This window comes from Bubalus bubalis, chromosome 11 (genome assembly GCF_019923935.1).
Source record: "Bubalus bubalis isolate 160015118507 breed Murrah chromosome 11, NDDB_SH_1, whole genome shotgun sequence".
In the NCBI taxonomy this organism is placed as follows: Eukaryota; Metazoa; Chordata; class Mammalia; order Artiodactyla; family Bovidae; genus Bubalus; species Bubalus bubalis.
Window position 1 is genome coordinate 95,695,959 of NC_059167.1, and position 17,520 is coordinate 95,713,478.

At 41.6% G+C, this 17,520-nt stretch overlaps 2 protein-coding genes across 8 annotated transcripts in view; one reads left to right on the plus strand and one right to left on the minus strand.

Moving 5' to 3' along the window:
* The window catches only part of POC5 (POC5 centriolar protein), a 30,426-nt gene extending 21,683 nt beyond the window's left edge, over window positions 1–8,743 (plus strand). For 6 of the 7 annotated variants that reach the window (XM_025296383.3, XM_025296385.3, XM_025296384.3 and 3 more), the window contains 3 exons: window positions 1,175–1,461; window positions 5,464–5,640; window positions 8,367–8,743. In XM_025296383.3, the coding sequence (XP_025152168.3) occupies window positions 1,175–1,461; window positions 5,464–5,640; window positions 8,367–8,510 (608 nt within the window). In that variant the 3' untranslated portion in view covers window positions 8,511–8,743. The remainder of the gene's footprint in view (window positions 1–1,174; window positions 1,462–5,463; window positions 5,641–8,366) is intronic. The other variant, XM_044925476.2, reaches the window with a different exon arrangement.
* Window positions 8,744–12,400: 3,657 nt separating this feature from the next.
* ANKDD1B (ankyrin repeat and death domain containing 1B) overlaps window positions 12,401–17,520 on the minus strand; it is a gene marked incomplete at its 5' end in the record, with an annotated part of 67,310 nt that continues 62,190 nt past the window's right edge. The window contains 5 exon segments of the mRNA XM_045162169.1: window positions 12,401–12,743; window positions 14,252–14,325; window positions 14,328–14,452; window positions 15,193–15,290; window positions 15,785–15,947. Of these exon segments, the coding sequence (XP_045018104.1) occupies window positions 12,570–12,743; window positions 14,252–14,325; window positions 14,328–14,452; window positions 15,193–15,290; window positions 15,785–15,947 (634 nt within the window).

A 17,520-nucleotide genomic window follows, 5' to 3' on the forward strand; every position in this document is an offset into this window, starting at 1 on the left:
GGTGTCTCAGATGGTAAAGAATCCTCCTGTGATGCAGGAGATCTGGGTTCATTTCCTGAGTCAGGAAGATCCCCTGGAGAAGAGAATGGCTACCCACTCCAGTATCCTTGCCTGGAGAATCCATGCACTGAGGAGCCTGGCAGCCTACAGTTCATGGGGTCACAAAGAGTTGGACATGACTGAGCGACTAAGCACACGTGCATATACAGTCTCAAATGGAAATTTTAACCAAATCCTCGTACTGAGAGGGAAAAATCTAGACTAGGACCCTTCATCCTAGCTTCTGGAAGATGACATTTTATATTTCTTTGATCTAGGATTAAGTTTCAGTTCTGAGAAAAGGTTACTATATATATGTCACTAAAATCAGTTGTGTACAAATATGCTCTTATATAATCTACCTGCAAGAATTCATTTCTTCTACAGTATCAAAAGTAAAGCTTTTAGTGTTGCAAACTGATTTATTACTGTTTGCTGAAAAAATCAAGAATTAAAAATACATGGGTTTTTAAACCACAAGTTGTGAGTGACAGTGATGTGTCAGTGTTGGTTAATCTACTGTAACAAATGTATCACTGTGTGCATAATATCCATTGTAGGGGAGGTTGTGGGTATGTGGGAACAGGGAGTATATGGGAACTCTGTACTTCCATTCAGTTTAGTTGTGAACCTAAAATGTCTCTAAAAATAGTTTATTTAAAAAAATTCATTGGTCTTGTTTGAATAGGAGTGATAGATGGTAAATGAAGAGGGTATGGTGATTATCAGAAAGTTATTCTAAAGATCTAAATACCAGGCCATTTATCAGGATAGTTGTATGAAATAATGGAAAGAACATAAATCCTTAGGCATAGTGTGACCGTATTATTGTACTGGTTGTAAGGTCCCAGGTGAGTACCTTTTTTTTTTTTTTTTTTTTTTTTTTCACATAAAAGCAAATCACTCATTAACCGTCATGTGTTAAAGTGGTCTGAAGTCTTTAATGGTTAATGCTGACATTAACCAGTCAACACTGACATAGTATATTCACTGAACCCTATTAACATACCCAGTGATAACACATTTCTGTATTTCTGTGGGACCAAATTTTAGCTAGGACGGATTTTCCTTGTTGGGAAGATAAAAGGAATCTTAACTTGGAAACGTGTTAATGGAATTAATGTGTGGTTTCTAGGAACAGATTTCACGACCAATAAAAGGGAAGAGTATGGGCCTGGTGTTCAAGGAAAAGAGCCTCCTTCTGCTCATTTGGATGCTTCAGCCGCTCCGGTGCCCTCGGCGGGCGCAGTGCCGCCGTCCCCGCCAGCAGCGGCCCTCGGAGCCCCCTGCGCGGCTGCCTTTCCCTCGGCGGCTTCCGTCACCTCTGCCGGCGCCGCTTCCGCTTCCTCAGCCCACCTCCCGGTCTCGGCGCCCCATGGCGCTGGGCTGATCGCTGCAGCTTCTGCTGCACAGGAGGAAATGGTCAGTACAGTAATGCAGTGCCTGTGGTGGGAAAAGGGTTCCAAACTTGTTTGTATTGTGGATATTCTGAACTCAGAACCTATTTTCCCATGGAGAAAAAAAAGTCTAGACGGTCTTTAGGCCAATCCACAGAAAATATTTAATATACAAATTAACTAAAACATTAATTTATAGTGAAAATAATACCTGACAATTCTATTACAGGAGTGATAATTAAAAATGAAGAACGTTTTAATTTTAAAGGAAAGAAAGTTTCAGGGGTCTAGGAGGCTAATGGCTCTTCTGTACATTTTCTGTTCAACTGTCTGTGTTAGTCACTCAGTTGTCTTCGACTCTGTGATTCCCATGGACTGTAGCCCACCAGACTCCTATGTCCATGGGATTCTCCAGGCAAGAATACTAGAGTGGGTAGTCATGCCCTCCTCCAGGAATCTTCCGGACCCAGGGATCAAACCTGGGTCTCCCACGTTGCAGGCAGATTCTTTACTGTCTGAGCCACCAGGGAGGCGTTCCCTCTTCATGGATGGCAGATATTAACACTACTCTGTAGTGACTCCATCTTAATTTGATTAGGTTTTAAGTTTTCATTTATAATTGGAATGAAGATAGCAATTGTTTTTCCTAAAATCACTAGCTGCTAATAGAGGGGTTCATAGAGGGGGAGGAGAAGGCAATGGCACCCCACTCCAGTGCTCTTGCCTGGAAAATTCCATGGACGGAGGAGCCTGGTAGGCTGCAGTCCATGGGGTCGCTACGAGTTGGACACGACTGAGCGACTTCACTTTCACTTTTCACTTTCATGCATTAGAGAAGGAAATGGCAACCCACTCCAGTATTCTTGCCTAGAGAATCCCAAGGATGGGGGAGCCTGGTGGGCTGCCGTCTATGGGGTCGCACAGAGTCGGACACAACTGAAGCGACTTAGCAGCATAGAGGGGGAAGAGTACTGAAGGAGGATAGAGTATTTGTGGGAGAATTTACCTGAAGTTCAATTAATCAAGCTGTTTATCTGCATATCATGGCTCTGACTTCCTGGCCTCCTGTTGTGAAACCTGTATTCTTCAGTGTCTCTCAAAGGGCATAAGGATACCAGCCAAGTTTATCAGACTCAGCTCTGCAGGGCTTTTTAAAAATAACCATATGCCCTTCTTCCCTACTCTGGCTTGGATCTGGCACAAAGCCTTCTATAAAGGCACTGGGATGATTCTTATTTGCTTGTCTCCCTCTCCTCTCTGACCCCAACCACTTACATGAAAGGAAGAAAGATGGCCGAGTAGGTTTTAGGTTTTAAAAGAGTTAGATTGGAGATGTCATAGTGCTCGGCAGCTCTCTGTAGCTAAGGGAACATATTGAGTCAACTGGACGATTAGTCATCTGAAGTATTCCTGCTGACTTGAATTTCTGCCTTTGGGAAGCTACTAACTTTAGGGGGAAATTTTTAAAATCTATTTTTGCAAATCTCAACGTATTTTTGCTCCTCATTCAAAGAGGCTTAAAAAAAATATGACTTAAAAGAAATCTGAATGTGTCGGGGAGTTTTGATTTAGAAAGATACGACAGTTCTACTGGCATGTGTTCAGCTGTGTTTATTTTTCATGATTACACATTTTGAAGTGAGATCCTATACTAATGATCTCATTTAAATAAACATAGTGGTTTGTCATTCATATGCATATCCAGATAACACGGAGAGCTAGATTTTTCAAAATTCCCTTCTAAAATATGACTACACGTACATTTGTACATCTGGGTTTGTATCTGAATCTGAATGTGTATAGGAAGAACCCAATGAATGAGTCTGTTTACCACCCTTTTTTATTACTTTTTGAAACAGTTTGGTTACCTGAGACAGTTTTGAAGTCTTTGAAACCTAAAAAACACAATATTAGATAGGCCTTTTTCTTCCCCCATCCCTCCAACTACATTCTGCCCCTTCAGAACAGTCACACATTCCATTTCATTGACGTAAGTAGAGCCTTGAGAGAGAAAGGAGAATGACAAACTAATCTGTAGGTATCATGGTAGTTTTCTTCCTTTTCTATTTAATTAAATACTCAGTTCAGTCGCTCAGTCATGTCCGACTCTGAGACCCCATGGACTGCAGCACGCCAGGCCTCCCTGTCCATCACCAACTCCTGGAGCTTACTCAAACTCATGTCCATCAAGTCGGTGATGCCATCCAACCATCTCATCCTCTAAATTAAATACTCAGATTTACCTCAAATATGTCTTCTTGCCTTTGGAAAGAACCATAATGACAAAAGCAGAAACAAATACATAACTTGGATTACTTACCTTACATGAAACCATTGTTGCTGGACACAGGAAAAGAAGAGAGATTTGTGATTCAGGACCAGCTGTCTTTCTCTTCATTTGAATCACAGAAACTTCCTTTCCTTCCAAAACGTTTTCTAGTCTTCCTCAATATTTCTAGGACCTAAAGGAGGTGTGTATAGACAGTAAACTGCAGAGTATCAGGAGACAAATAACTGAAGAAGGGAGGAATACCGTTCTAGTGAAAGAACGTTTTCATCTGTAAAATTATTTCATTTCTGCAGACATCATCAGTGTGTTAAAATATCATAATTTCATGATGAAAATAATTTTCAAAAAAGATACGTGCTCGCTTTGACAGCACATATACTGGACGTGTGCTGTTTAGCAAATGTACTATTGTAGTTCACAAAGTTGAACAGTAGATGGCACTTGACTTTTTATAACTCCAGTTGAAATCATTGGAAGAGTTTGAATTGAATTTTTAAGCTGTTCAGTAAGGTTTCTCTTCACTCTTCATCTGAACAGAAAGTGCAAGGCTAGCATTAGTCAGCTGGGGCTGCTCTCCCTATTTCATAAATGAGGAAACTGAGGGCTAGGGAGAATAACTTGCCAGTGGACAGTTACTAATATAGTTTGAATTCAGAGTTTGAAAATCTGGCTTCAGAGCCCTGTACTCTTGAGCAATAATCATGCATTGTTTCCATGTCAGATACTAAAATACAAATATTAGAGTTTTCTAAATATGCCATTTCCCTTTTTTCTTACTCCTTTTGATTTTTGCCCAGCTGATGGGATTAGTTGATCACGAAAAAAGAATGAGTACATGTATGTGTTGCTCCTGGTGTAAATGTAACCTTTCTGGAGTATTGTCCAACTGTAAGCAACAAAAGCTGTAAAACCTGGCATTACCTTTTGATACGATCATCCCATTTTTGCAATACACTGCAAATAGCTCTCAAAAGAAAAGGAAGGTCCAGTGGTTAGGATTCCGTGCTTTTACTGCTGAGGGACTGGGTTCCATCCTTGGTCAGGTGACTAAGATCCCACAAGCCACATAGTGTGACCCTCCCCCCCCAAAAAAACCCTATTCATGAAGAAAAATTATATTAACAATGCCATAAGGAAAAGGGGAAGACAGAAAAGCATATGTGTACTGGTAATTTATCCATAAGGGTCGTTTATTAAACAGATCAGTGGATCTGAAGAATAGGGATTGTTTGGGAAGGGAGATGGGTATGACCCTAAAGAAAGGACAGTGTGAGGGAGAGCCTTGTGATGATGCAACAGCTGTGTGCCTTGATCGCAGTGATGGTCACGGACGTCCACACGTCCAAGCGGCGTCCGTGCCAGTGCCGCCTCGCTGGCTTTGCTGCTGTCAGTGTGCAGTACTTGTCTAAGGTGCCGTCGTTGGAGGAGGCTGGGTGCAGCACACGTGGGGCCTCTCCGTGCACTCTTTGCCACTTCCCATGAATCTGTAGCTATTTCGAAATAAAGCTTTAGAAGGTCCTAGAATCCTATAAAATAGCTGGAATACCAAGGTTAAAGGGGTATTTGGAATGGTTAGTTTTATGTTAATGCTTTTTGTCTTGTTTAAAGACTTTTCCCCATGTTAGAGTTGGTTGAATATACAATTATTTTAAGTGCCTGTGTATTTTCAAGTTACCGAAGCAAAAGTATCATAGATTTTGCCATAGATTTTCTGCCAACCGAATATTTCTTTTATAGTGTGGGCCCAGGGTGGTGACGTCAGCACAACAGAAAGCTGGGAGAACAATCACAGCCCGGGTCACAGGGAGGTGTGATTTTGCTTCAAAAAACAGAATCAGTAGCAGTTTGGCTATAATGGGAGTTTCTCCTCCCATGAGCTCCGTTATTGTGGAAAAACATCATCCGGTCACAGTGGTGAGTCTGCCTTTGATAACTTTTGGTCACAAAACCTTTTTCCTGAGAGTTGATAGACTAATAAGCACTTAAATGCCATGTTGAGGAGAAGATCAAAATCCATGATAACTGGTACTTGTTCTGCCTTTACTGCTACAGTCTTTATATACTTTACATGTGTACCTTTCCTATTTTAAGAGATTAATTTCAGAGACTTTGTTTCTTGTCAGTTGTATGCTGTGTGTGTCAGTCACTCGGTCGTGTCCGACTCTTTGCAGTCCCGTGGACTGTAGCCCCCCAGATTCCTCTGTCCATGCAATTCTTCAGGCAAGGATACTGGGGTGGGTTGCCATTCCTTCTTCAGGGGTTTTCCCGACCCAAGAATCGAACCCAGCATTGTGGGCAGATGGTTTACCGTCTGAGCCACTAGGGAATGAGGGTAGGGGCTCATCTGGGATAGTATAAAAATTATCAAATACAAAAATTAATCCAGTGTGTTGATGGCCAAAAGGGCAAAATATATAAATGATTTCTCAATAAATTTTTTAAAGACAAAAACCATTTACTCATTAACTGCTATCCATATAGCATATTTTTTACCCTAAGAAAAACTTACCTACTTTAATGGTGTTTAATTTTTGCTCCTTTTTTTTTTTTTTGGAAGTCTTCTTCCTACTTTTTCAAATACAATTGTCAACATATTTCTAACTTGGGGAAAAAATCAGGTTGCAATAAATTCATGTGATATAAAGAAAAGTACATGAAATTTAAGCAAAAATAAACAAGAAAACCTGAGTTAATGCCTTAGTTTAGCTACTTACTGCCTTTGTGATCATATACAAATCAAAAAATATTTGAGCCTCCTTTTTTTTGATGTGTAAAACAGGAGCAATAAGAGTATTTAGCTCCTAGAGTTAACTGTCAGGATGCAGGATTAAATGAGGTACTGTGAAAATTAAATGAGATGCACTTTGTAAACTGTAAAGCCATAAGCAAATTTAATTTAATAAAAATTACTAGAGAAGGACACATGGGATATCTCCTGTTATTTCTTATAATCATACATGAATCAACAATTATCTCAAAAAGTTTAATTTCTAAAAATTAGGAGAACACATCCCTAAAGAGAAACAAAGATTGATTTTATTATAAAAGAGAATGCTCTGTATATAACTTGCAGTCTTAAACAACATTCCTGTCTACTTAATACATCAAAAAGATGCAAGGAATGATTGTAAATGCTTTTCTTTGTGGATACTAGATTGTTTCTAGATGATTAAGTCAAAAGAAGCTGGATTGATTGTTTAAATTTAGCCTCAGGTAAAGTCTGACAGTGAAGCTGCAGACTGAGATGGAAGTACCGAGTCCAGACTGAACATGTGGAGGGTGGAGAATCATCTTAGCCTCTGTAGGTTGGACAGACTTTGAAAGTCCTTACATGAGTTCTCTACGTATTTTTGAAAATGTGAGCTTAGTTATCAAAGATGAGAGGAAATGAACTCATTTCTGTTTTTATCAGCACATAGGATATTTATAAAGAAATGGGGGAGAGAGACTGTCCATTTGTAAGATAAGATGTAAAGAGAGCACATGTGTTTATTTTTAATTCCGACAAACTGTGGTTTTGTACTGATTGGAGTGATACTTTACAGAAAAAGAACCAAGAAACTATAACTGCCTTTTGTTTATTTAGTATGTCCAGTGACTCTTCAGTAATTGGCCATGAATTAAATAGCCATAAACTGCTTCCATTATTACCTGCTTTGGATTATGTAACAGACACAGTGGCAGTCCTCTGTACTATTTTTCATTTTATTCCAGGATCCCAAGAACTAGAACTATTAGAAACAGTTACTTACTAATAAACCATTCTCCAGATTTCTGACACTGGAGCTCCATCTGCTGGATAATTGCTTACCTCTAAGGCTACTTGCGGAGAAGGCAATGGCACCCCACTCCAGTACTCTTGCCTGGAAAATCCCATGGACGGAGGAGCCTGGTGGGCTGCAGTCCATGGGGTCGCGAAGAGTCGGACACCACTGAGCGACTTCACTTTCACGCATTGGAGAAGGAAATGGCAACCCGCTCCAGTGTTCTTGCCTGGAGAATCCCGGGGGACGGTGGGGCCTGTGCCGCCGTCTATGGGGTCGCACAGAGTCGGACACGACTGAAGCGACTTAGCAGCAGCAGCAGCAGCAAGGCTACTTGGTTCTGTGCTATGTTTTGTAGACACGATGCCAGTGGGGCCATGGTCTTGTTTCTGCAGTTCTCTTGCCCATCATCCCTAAGGAGAAATAGCTCTTTTTTTATGTCAGATCAGGTGGTTAGCAACTAAAATTTCATACCATTTGCAAGAATCTCTTCTATTTGTAGTGGTTATCCAGTTATTTATGTACAAAGAAACATTTATATAAAATACTTTAAGAAAGGAGGTTATTTTTTATTTCTTTAAAGAAGAACTCTAATTAAATGGAATCTGACATGAGAATCTTTGTTTCAAGAGGTTTTGTCCATTTCCTAAGCAAAAGCTGTATCATAGAGCTTTTGAAATGCACGGTGAATGTTTTGATATGTATAATTTTATGTCAAGTATTTTATAGATGACTTTTCTAAATGGAAGACCCTAATAGGAATCTACATGTACTAATGTTTGTTGGGTTAAACTGTAGATAATGAAATAATATTGAAATAATATTTAGTATGTATAATTTTATGGAATTGTTTAAAGTATGTTTTTGCTTTTTCAGCAAACCATTCCTCAAGCTACTGCAGCAAAATATCCGCGGACCATTCACCCTGAAGGTAGTACGTCAGCTTCCAGGTCTCTTGGAACCAGATCAACTCACACCCAGTCTCTCACAAGCATTCAGTCCATAAAAGTGGTTGACTAAAATGAATATGTTCATATAGAGGGCTTTTAATTCTTCTGGCTTTACCAAGAATTAGAAGTCTTTAGTTTTTAATATTTCATATTCTTAGAACATTATGGATATATCATGTTCATTTTTTCAAAGTTACAAGAGACTTTTTCAAGCTGTACCATCCGTTGTAACTATATGTAGAATTATTTTAATGTTATTTTTTATTTAAGCAATTAAGTAAAACGTTTTTTTAAATTAAAAAAGAAACTGGACTTAATTTTTTTAATAGGTTCAAAGTGTCACTGATTATATCAAAGTACATAAATCCTGTTTTTGTAAAAGGCTAAATCATTTCCAGTGTTACCAAGTAAACTTTGAAAGAGAACTTGATTTTAAAAAATTATTTATACTAATAGAGACTAAGGTATTATTTGAAAATTTAAAAGATAAAAGCCAAGAGTAATAATACCACAGAGTTTTTTTGTGACTTTAGTATATTAGTCCTCATTTTTCTAGGATTCTAACAATTAAAAATAGGGGAAACAGCAATACCTATGAGTAAAATTTTTAATGTTAAAAGAGGAAAAACATTTTACTAGCACAAAAACAGAGTCACCGAAACATCAAAAAGCAGTTTCCTAGTAGAAGGATTCTATTTCTCATGTTCTTTCTCACCTTGTTGAAACTCTATACCTTTAAACCGTTTTTTGCTCTGAACATGCAGACATTGTCCTGTGGTGGTATAGCCCTGGACAATTCGGCGAGACTTGTCCTTCCAGGCCTGGCAGAGACTTGTCCATGGCTGGACGAAAGGAAGAAACCGTCTGGACAAACAGATTTAGGAGAACAGAGACCAGGCTTCTGATTGTTTTACTGCTGGCTGACTGGGTTGTCTTGAGCCAGACACTTAATGGCAGGATCCTCAGCTGTGAAGTAATGAGATCTACCTACCCCACCTCTTTCCCAAAGTTCTTAGGCTTATATAAAAATGAGCAGATTCCGAAGAACTTGTGTAGAGCCTAGGTTTCTGTATCTTTCATAGAAGTGGGTGGTTTCAGCCTCTTTCTGTCTGAACATGACCTAGCCCTGTGCTCTAACTTTACCACTGGAAATACAGTTTTTCTTACTGCCTCGTGTAGTAATAGGACTAGAGAATAAATGTGAGGTCAGTAAATATCCCATTTTCTAAAGGACACACCAAGGCTTTTTTGAACTATAAAAGCATCTGGCTGTGTCTTAAAGAGTGTTCACCAGGGAAACCCAAAAGAGTATTAGACCCTTCTTATGCAATAGCATATGATCCTCCCTATACTTGCTGTGGGTTCTGACCGACGACAGCCAGCTTCTGCTGTGGCAGGCGGCTCTTGGTCTCCAATGAGCACAAACCCACAGCACCTCCTCTCCCGCCGCCTGCACCACAGGCCTGTTCCTCCCAGGCCTTCCCTGCCCACCAGAGAGTCGAGACCCCTGAAGTCTCTGCTCACCTGCAGCGTGGAGTCAGCACCCCACTGGGGCAAACATCCGTTCTTAACTTTCCAAACCCTGTATAAACTGTCCATCCTTGAGGTCAAACAGTCAGTTGTACTTGATACCAGGTGTTGGCCAGTTAGATAAATCACGCTGGTCTCAGCTCTCCCTCCTTCCCCATTTCACTTCCTTTTTCCTTCACTCCTGCTTCCCGGATTTCACTCCTGAGAAAAGCAGTTGCTCATTACTTTGGTCTTGGCCTCTGCTTTTTAAGGAACTTACATGACAGCTAGGGATGGTCTTCAGTATCAGAGCCGCAACCACATAGACAGACTAACGTCAATATTAAGAATACTATAATTAAGAATATTGTAAACATCTTTTAAAGCTTTAAACTCTAGAAGTTGTATATTGTCTGCAGCACCAAGTAATTAGTATTAGCCCAATTCAACTTAAATTCAACAATTAAAACACTTAAACAGTAAAAATATGTATTCATCTTTGTTTACTATTGCATAAAGAGCTTACCCAGATTTTGAAGCACGGTCCGTGGAAACCGTGGTCTCAGGTGGCAACAACGCTTTAAACTTTTTAGCATCTTGTGAACATATTACCTGCTTAAAACCTGTTTTAAAATTTAAATGTACCATTTACAATCAGCATGAGATGAAATGTAGAACTATAAATTCATGATATAATAACTGGCCTGGAATTGCTCACGATTTTATTTCTGGCCTTACAGACTTAGAGTCAGAATTTGATAATGGAGAGCCTTAAGTTATGATGAACAGGTACACATAAGCTGATAGAAATCGATACTTGATTTCATATATTTCAGAACTGTCTCAGATTACAAAAATAATGCATGGTCAATATGAAAAAAAAATGGGAAGTACCGAATCACCTGTAACTACGTCACCAAGAGATTAAAAAACATTGATGCATATACCTCTGGTTTTGTAAAATGTTATATTACATATAGGTGTTATTTAAAGGCAACAGCTACAAAATTTCCAAAGCAAGTTTCTCTTGTGGACAAGAAATCAACAGTTCATTTCAGTACTATAGATACGAAGTTAGGCATTTCACATGCATGGCATTCTCCGTCATCACTCAGCTTTACAGAAGAGACAGCCCTTTCCCCCAGCCTATGGAGAAGGAAATGAAAGATCTGAGAACTTGAATATTAGACCAAAGGCTCACAGCTAATAAATTGCAAAACCATGTCTGTCTGTTCTAAAACCCTTGGTTTTTTTTCATATACTGTAATGTTCCCACCATCATAATTTTTAAAACATGATATACAAAATCTTAGATTATTCTGTCACTAGATAAGCTATCAGGTGTTGCATCAAATGACAGAAATGGGAAAATCGTATACAACTTGCTTTAAGCAAAACCAAAATTTTTTTGACTTCAGTGGTTGGAAAGTATAATAATACCATTTCTTCATCTGTTAGAGAATCCTGTCACTGCCGTCTTCATAGATGAAAGGAAAATCAGTACTCCTGCTGAAGAACTTGGTGACATTTAAAGGACTGAATTTGAGAGGACTGAATACTGACTGGAAAACCATTCTAGCTTCTTTTCTTTAGGCGTTTATGAAACTGCACATTTCTTGGGCCTTGAGTCTGCTTCACTTTTAAATTGACGAATCTTTTCTGGAAAAAATCAGATAGCATGATTAATAGCTGTTTATTAAGCACTTGCTACAAGTCAGGCACTATCACTCAATCCCACAACGGCCCTTTGACACAGACGCTTTGCTAGTTAACAGTTGAGAACACTGGTGGAGTGAGCTCTCTAGAGAACTTGCTCAAAATCACACAGCCCATTATCTGTCGGAGTTGACCTGTAAGCTCACAGAGTCTCACCTGGAGTGCATGCCCTCACCCACTGCAGTGGGCCGCCTCTGAGGGCTCTTGCGGACACTCTTTCAAAGAAACCAAATTCAAAGCATAGGGAACAACCCGGAGCTAGGAGGATAAGACCATGAAAGGTAGACATCATCCATGCACTATTCCTTTGTACCTGCCACTGCTTGAAACAATACCGGATTCGTAACCTGATGTGCTATTATGTTCTCAGTTTCAGGTAAAACTGCACCAGCGAAAATAATGGCAGATGTCCCTCTATTTTGCTTGAATGATTATTACATGAATGATAAATAACACCCCTAATATGCTGATAAGGTTTCAAACCATCTTCCCTGACAGTACGGTCCCTGGTAGAGTGCTTTTTAGCAGTAATCCCAGCTGGCAGAATAATAGCCCATCAGCTCTCTTCTCTCAACGCAGAGAGAACTTTTTCAAACATGCTAACCTGTAGAGGTCCCAAGAGGAAGAGGCATTCTGAGCAAGACCATTCTTAGCTGTGGGGCACTGTCCTCTAACCGTATGAGACGGTTCAGCTCTCTTGCCCCCCTCCCATCCCACAGCCACCGTGCCCCCCACGCAAAAGTTCTACACTTTTCAAATGCTCAGCTGGGGAATGACCCTGAGCCGCCAGGCTGACAACGGGACCAGAGTGACTAAGTCACCAAAGGAGAAGCTGCGTGTTCAGACACCTAGCTGGCACTGCCACGGCTCAGGGGAGCACATCTGCCAACTGTCCTCGACCATTTTAAGGGAGCAGCAGTTTCCACCTGTTGGTTGAAAAGTCTGACTCACCAGCTGGTTCTGGAAAGTCCGTGCGCACCAGCTCCTTGTACGGGTGCTTGACCGGCGTGGCCTGTGTCGCCAGGGCCCCATGCAGCCAGATAAGCAGAGCCCTGTGGCCGTGTTCGCAGAAGCTCTCCTTTCCGGGGCCAAGCACAAAGGGCAGATGCTGATGCCTCCTTCCTGGGAACTCAGTTCTAACTCAGGTTCCACATGGCTGTGGTTGCAGGTTCATTCCCCCTCTGGCAGCTGTGAGATAGGAAGCCCAGTGCATGAAAGCCCTTCCTTCACTGGTTCTTCTAGGGGGCACCAGAGTTTGGAGTTCTTGTCATGCACCTACTATGCTTAACACAGATCAAAGCTGAGGAGGAGAGGGGAGGGAAAATCTTAAAGCAACGTGGAGCTTTTTCCTCAGCATTCAGATGGCCCTGGGATAGGCCGGCACTTCTGGTTCAGCCAGTCTGGAGTGAGGATCTGCAGGTCAGGAAGCTCCCAGGTCCTGCTGCCGCAGCGCATTAACCACACCCTGAGCAGCCAGCATGCACCCACCTGCCAGGCCAGCTTCCAGAAAGCTCCTCGGGTGGAAGTCTGCAGCTCCTGGCCAGGCAGGACTCCACTGGGCACATCTCAGTAGACTTTCTACCCCTAAGAGGTGTTGGGGGAAGTGCTGGGTGTGGAGATGAGAAGCCATGGGCACTTCTGCCTATAGGTCACAGTTACAAACCCCTGCCAGATGCTGAGGAATGGGGGGCCCGAGCTCTGGGGAGGAAGTCTGCCACATCGACTGTTAGATGGACAGGCATTTCAGGGGGAGCAAACTGTACCTGTAAAGAATGTACCCCTAGGTGAATCCAGTGCCCCTTCTTATCCTGCTGCCTCCAGACTAATTTTTCTTAAATACCATAATCAACATGTCATTCCTTTGCTCAAAAGCCCACTGATTCCTGGGCTTCCCTAGTAGCTCAGTAAAGAATCCACCTGCAGTGCAGGAGGTCGAGGTTCAATTTCTGGGTCAGGAAGTTCTCCTGGAGAAAGAAATGGCAGCCCACTCCAGTATTCTTGCCTGGGAAATCCCACGGACAGAGGAGCCTTGCTGGCTACAGTCCATGGGGTCTCAAGAGTCAGACATGACTGAACGACTAAGCCGCCACCACCACCTCCTTCATGCCAGCTACAGCGTAACTGGATTGGGACTGTTACTGTTGATACTGTCATGCCAACCTGATTATCAACTCCATCAAACATGCACCGCAACTTACAGAGCTGACGTATGGATCCCCTCGCAGCACTAAACACATTCTAGGTACCCTGTCATGTGTGAATGCAATACACCAAAACCCTTATCCTGACAGCAAGTACTCCGAAGGCATAATGTATTTCCAAATCAATTTTTTAGGTCAAGAGAAATTTCCAGAAGGCAACTCCATTTTTCTGAAGACTTTGCAGAACACTATATGCCTAATTAGCAACAAGGAGAAATCGTAACAATACAAAAGAAATCTTTTTAGAAGCTGTAATCAGTATTCAACATTTTCAATGCATTATCTTCCTTTTTTTTCCACATGAAAATGTATCCTTAGAATTAGCAATAAAAGTGCCATAATGTACTTTTGTGTGGTGTAAGTGAACTGACTGCCTCTTGCCCACATGTCCTGGGCTATACTGACCTGACCACTGCTCCTTGATGGCTCTAATCTGGGCGTCCATAAAGTTCCGCGAAGGGGCAGCCTCTGCCGCTCGTTGGCCTTCAGCTGACAGCAAGCCAGGAGCCAGAGCAGACTGCGAATGTGCCTGCTCTCCGGGCTGTGAGCCTGCTTGAATGTCAGGGTAGAGCCGGTTGATGTGTCCCTTCATGTTCTCGCTCTGCTCCTAGATTGAAAGGAACCATATCGGATGATTTCAGATGTTTTCTGCTGATTGCCTCATTTCAGAGTATATATGAATGTATTTTTTTCAGATGGAATTCATAAGGTGGTAACCAAGACTATGCTTTCAACATTAACTGGATTGATGTTTTTTGTCATCCAACATAGAGACAAATGTCTGAAACAAGCTGGGGTCTTTCTGACTCAGGAAGCATGAGGGACTTTGCCACGCTGTGTCCCATGCCTCTACCCCAGCCCGCTTACCACTCCTAAGGAAACAGACGGGGGTGCCTTGGCTATGGGAATGTCACCACGACACATGCACCTTTAAATGCCTTACTTCCAGCCAGGATCGCTTTTTCTTCTTTGGGGTGTTTAATTTTCTCCTGTCAACATTTCCGTGGGGCCCAGATTGGATATGTTCTTTATGAGACCCCATAGTCGATGCTTCTGTCCCTCCTGCTCTCTGATGACTGTGGATAGAGTGAACGGGCACCCTGACTCTCAGGGCTGCAGACGACAGGGCTCCTCCACATTGTGTGTAATACAACTGCACTGTACGTAACACAATCACGTATACAATACAACTGCGCTGTATGTAATACAATCACATTGTGTGTAATACAAATGCACTCTATGTAATACAATCGTGTGTAATAAAACTGCATTGTACATAGTACAATCACATATGCAATACAACTGCACTCTGTGTAATACAATCACATTGTGTGTAATACAAATGCACGGTATGTAATACAATCACGTGTGTAATACAACTGTACGGTACGTAATACAATCACGTTGTGTAATACAGCTGCACTCTGTGTAATACAATCACGTGTGTAATACAACGTGTGAACAGCACTGCAGCCAGGCTGTCCAACAGCACCATGCCTGGATTGAGTCTTGTTTTCTGACTTGTCAAAGTTCCTTTTGTCCCTTTTAAGAATACACACACACACACACACACACACAAGAAGATTCCACCGGAGTCCTACAGAATCCAACCAGAACAACTGGAGGAAATCACAAAGTGGAAGCAGAGGTCATGGTTCCCTATGACTGCACCTGCCATGCATGTGCCATCAGGGCTCCAGACAAGCCTCCCTCCGGAGGGAGGGAATAAGGGACCCCCAGGACACACAGCCCACCAAGAGGTCTCCTTCCCTCTTTTATGTATAGTGACTTCTATTTTTGTCTTTCTTTTTAATAAAAGTGAATCTTAGTGAAAGATATTCTGAACAGCATTCTGGAAGTCAGTGCTGGGGCAGGAAGTGGACTAAAGGGGTATGGGAACCTGGTTTTCAAAACTTACGAGAATAAAGGAGGGGGGCTTGTGCCCCAGCCTCCAGCATGGACCAGCCTGCACCCTCACAGCATCAGTCAATTCCTCCAGAAGGTCCACAGAAACTGCCGGGAAACTTGGCCGAGGAGCACAGCGGGACCTTTCTCTAGCATCTGGACTTTGTGAACAGAAGCTGGGATAAGAATGGGAGGAATGACTGTCCCATAATTGTTTAAGGTTTTAGAATGCAGGGTCTTTTTCACCCCAGCCTTTCTCTACCTAAAAGAGGTAAGGGTGGGGGTGGCCGACTCCAACAAACAGTAGGAGTGGCGGCTGCCCTGTTCCTTTTCTCCTCATCCCATCTCCTGAAAATGGGAAATCGAAGATGAAAACCCCAAACACCACCAGTTAAAGGGAAGGCTACAAAATGCCTCTGCTCTCAACTCTGCACTACAGCACTTTCATTTCTCTGGAAGCATGCCTGCTGTGTGCATTCCAGGACTGGGCTGTCCTTCAGGCCTCCACAGAAAGGACCGGGGATTTGGAAAGCCCAGGTCTTTTTCAACAGGCAATAAAAGCATTAATAGCTCATCCATAAAGCACTGAACTATTTGTGGGAATAACATAAGCCAGAACTGGTGGAAATTAAAATAGCATAAGCCAGATGTTAGGAAGCTCCCATTTGAACCATTGAATTTAATGATGGATGATTAGGTGGTTAGGTAGATGAGTAAATGGATATGAGAGAGAGAGGAAATTTCAATGGTTTCTCTAATTTTCTCATTAGAAACCATTTTATATTAGGCCAGGATATAAACTTAATAACAAAAAGTTTAAAATAATAAAATAACAATAAATAACTTTGGTTTAAAAAATGTTAAGGATATATATTAAAAAAAAATAAGTCTTCCTCCAACTCCAGACTTCAGGGTCCCAGTTGTCACCAGAGGTTAACAACTCTTAGCATTTTCTGAGGGTCTACATCACCAGCTATAGGCGTGGATTATTTATGATTTTCAAAGTTCATCTAATTCTCCCATCTTAAAGATTGGCAAGAAAAGAGGCCTTATTCATCTGGTAGAAAAATGACTTATTCTCATCTACGAGAAAGAATCTTAAAGTGCTAACAGGAATTAAAAATAGAACCAGTGAATATTCCTATTTTTAAAGAAAATGTGAAAACAACCATTTAAAAAGCAAGCAAAAAGATGGAACCTGGGAAAGTCATCCTCAATTAAACATAGTGATGATCTAAGAAAGTGAGAGTGAGGCTAGACAAAGAGGGAGAGGAAAAAGAAGAGGGAATAGAAATCAGAGGAAAAGGAGCAATTAAACAGAATTCTAATGGTCAAGCGTTGTCAACTTTTTCAAGTTTGCTTTGTCTTAGAAGCAAATAAGAAAAGTCTGGGGAGGACAGAGTGGACTCTGAAATAATCCCAATGTACCAGTATTATTGAGCCAATTAAAGAGTACTGTGAGCAAAGAGGCAAATCAGTGCATTGCCTTAAAAGGCCTTAGGGGACATTTCTCAGCATTGGCAAATTAGACATCAATCCGGGCGTGAGGTTCTTCAGGGGAAGAGGGACTAGGACCTAAATTCTGGCTCCAGCCTATTGGACCAGGGATTCAGTCTAGGACAGTGAAGGGTGGTTGTTAGGGGGTGGGGGGGGGGGGGTGGGAAGGTGGGAATTCTATTGAGATGCTGCATGAGTGGCAGCTATCAGAGGGAATACTGATGCAAGAAGGCAGAGGAATGTCCTGGAGAC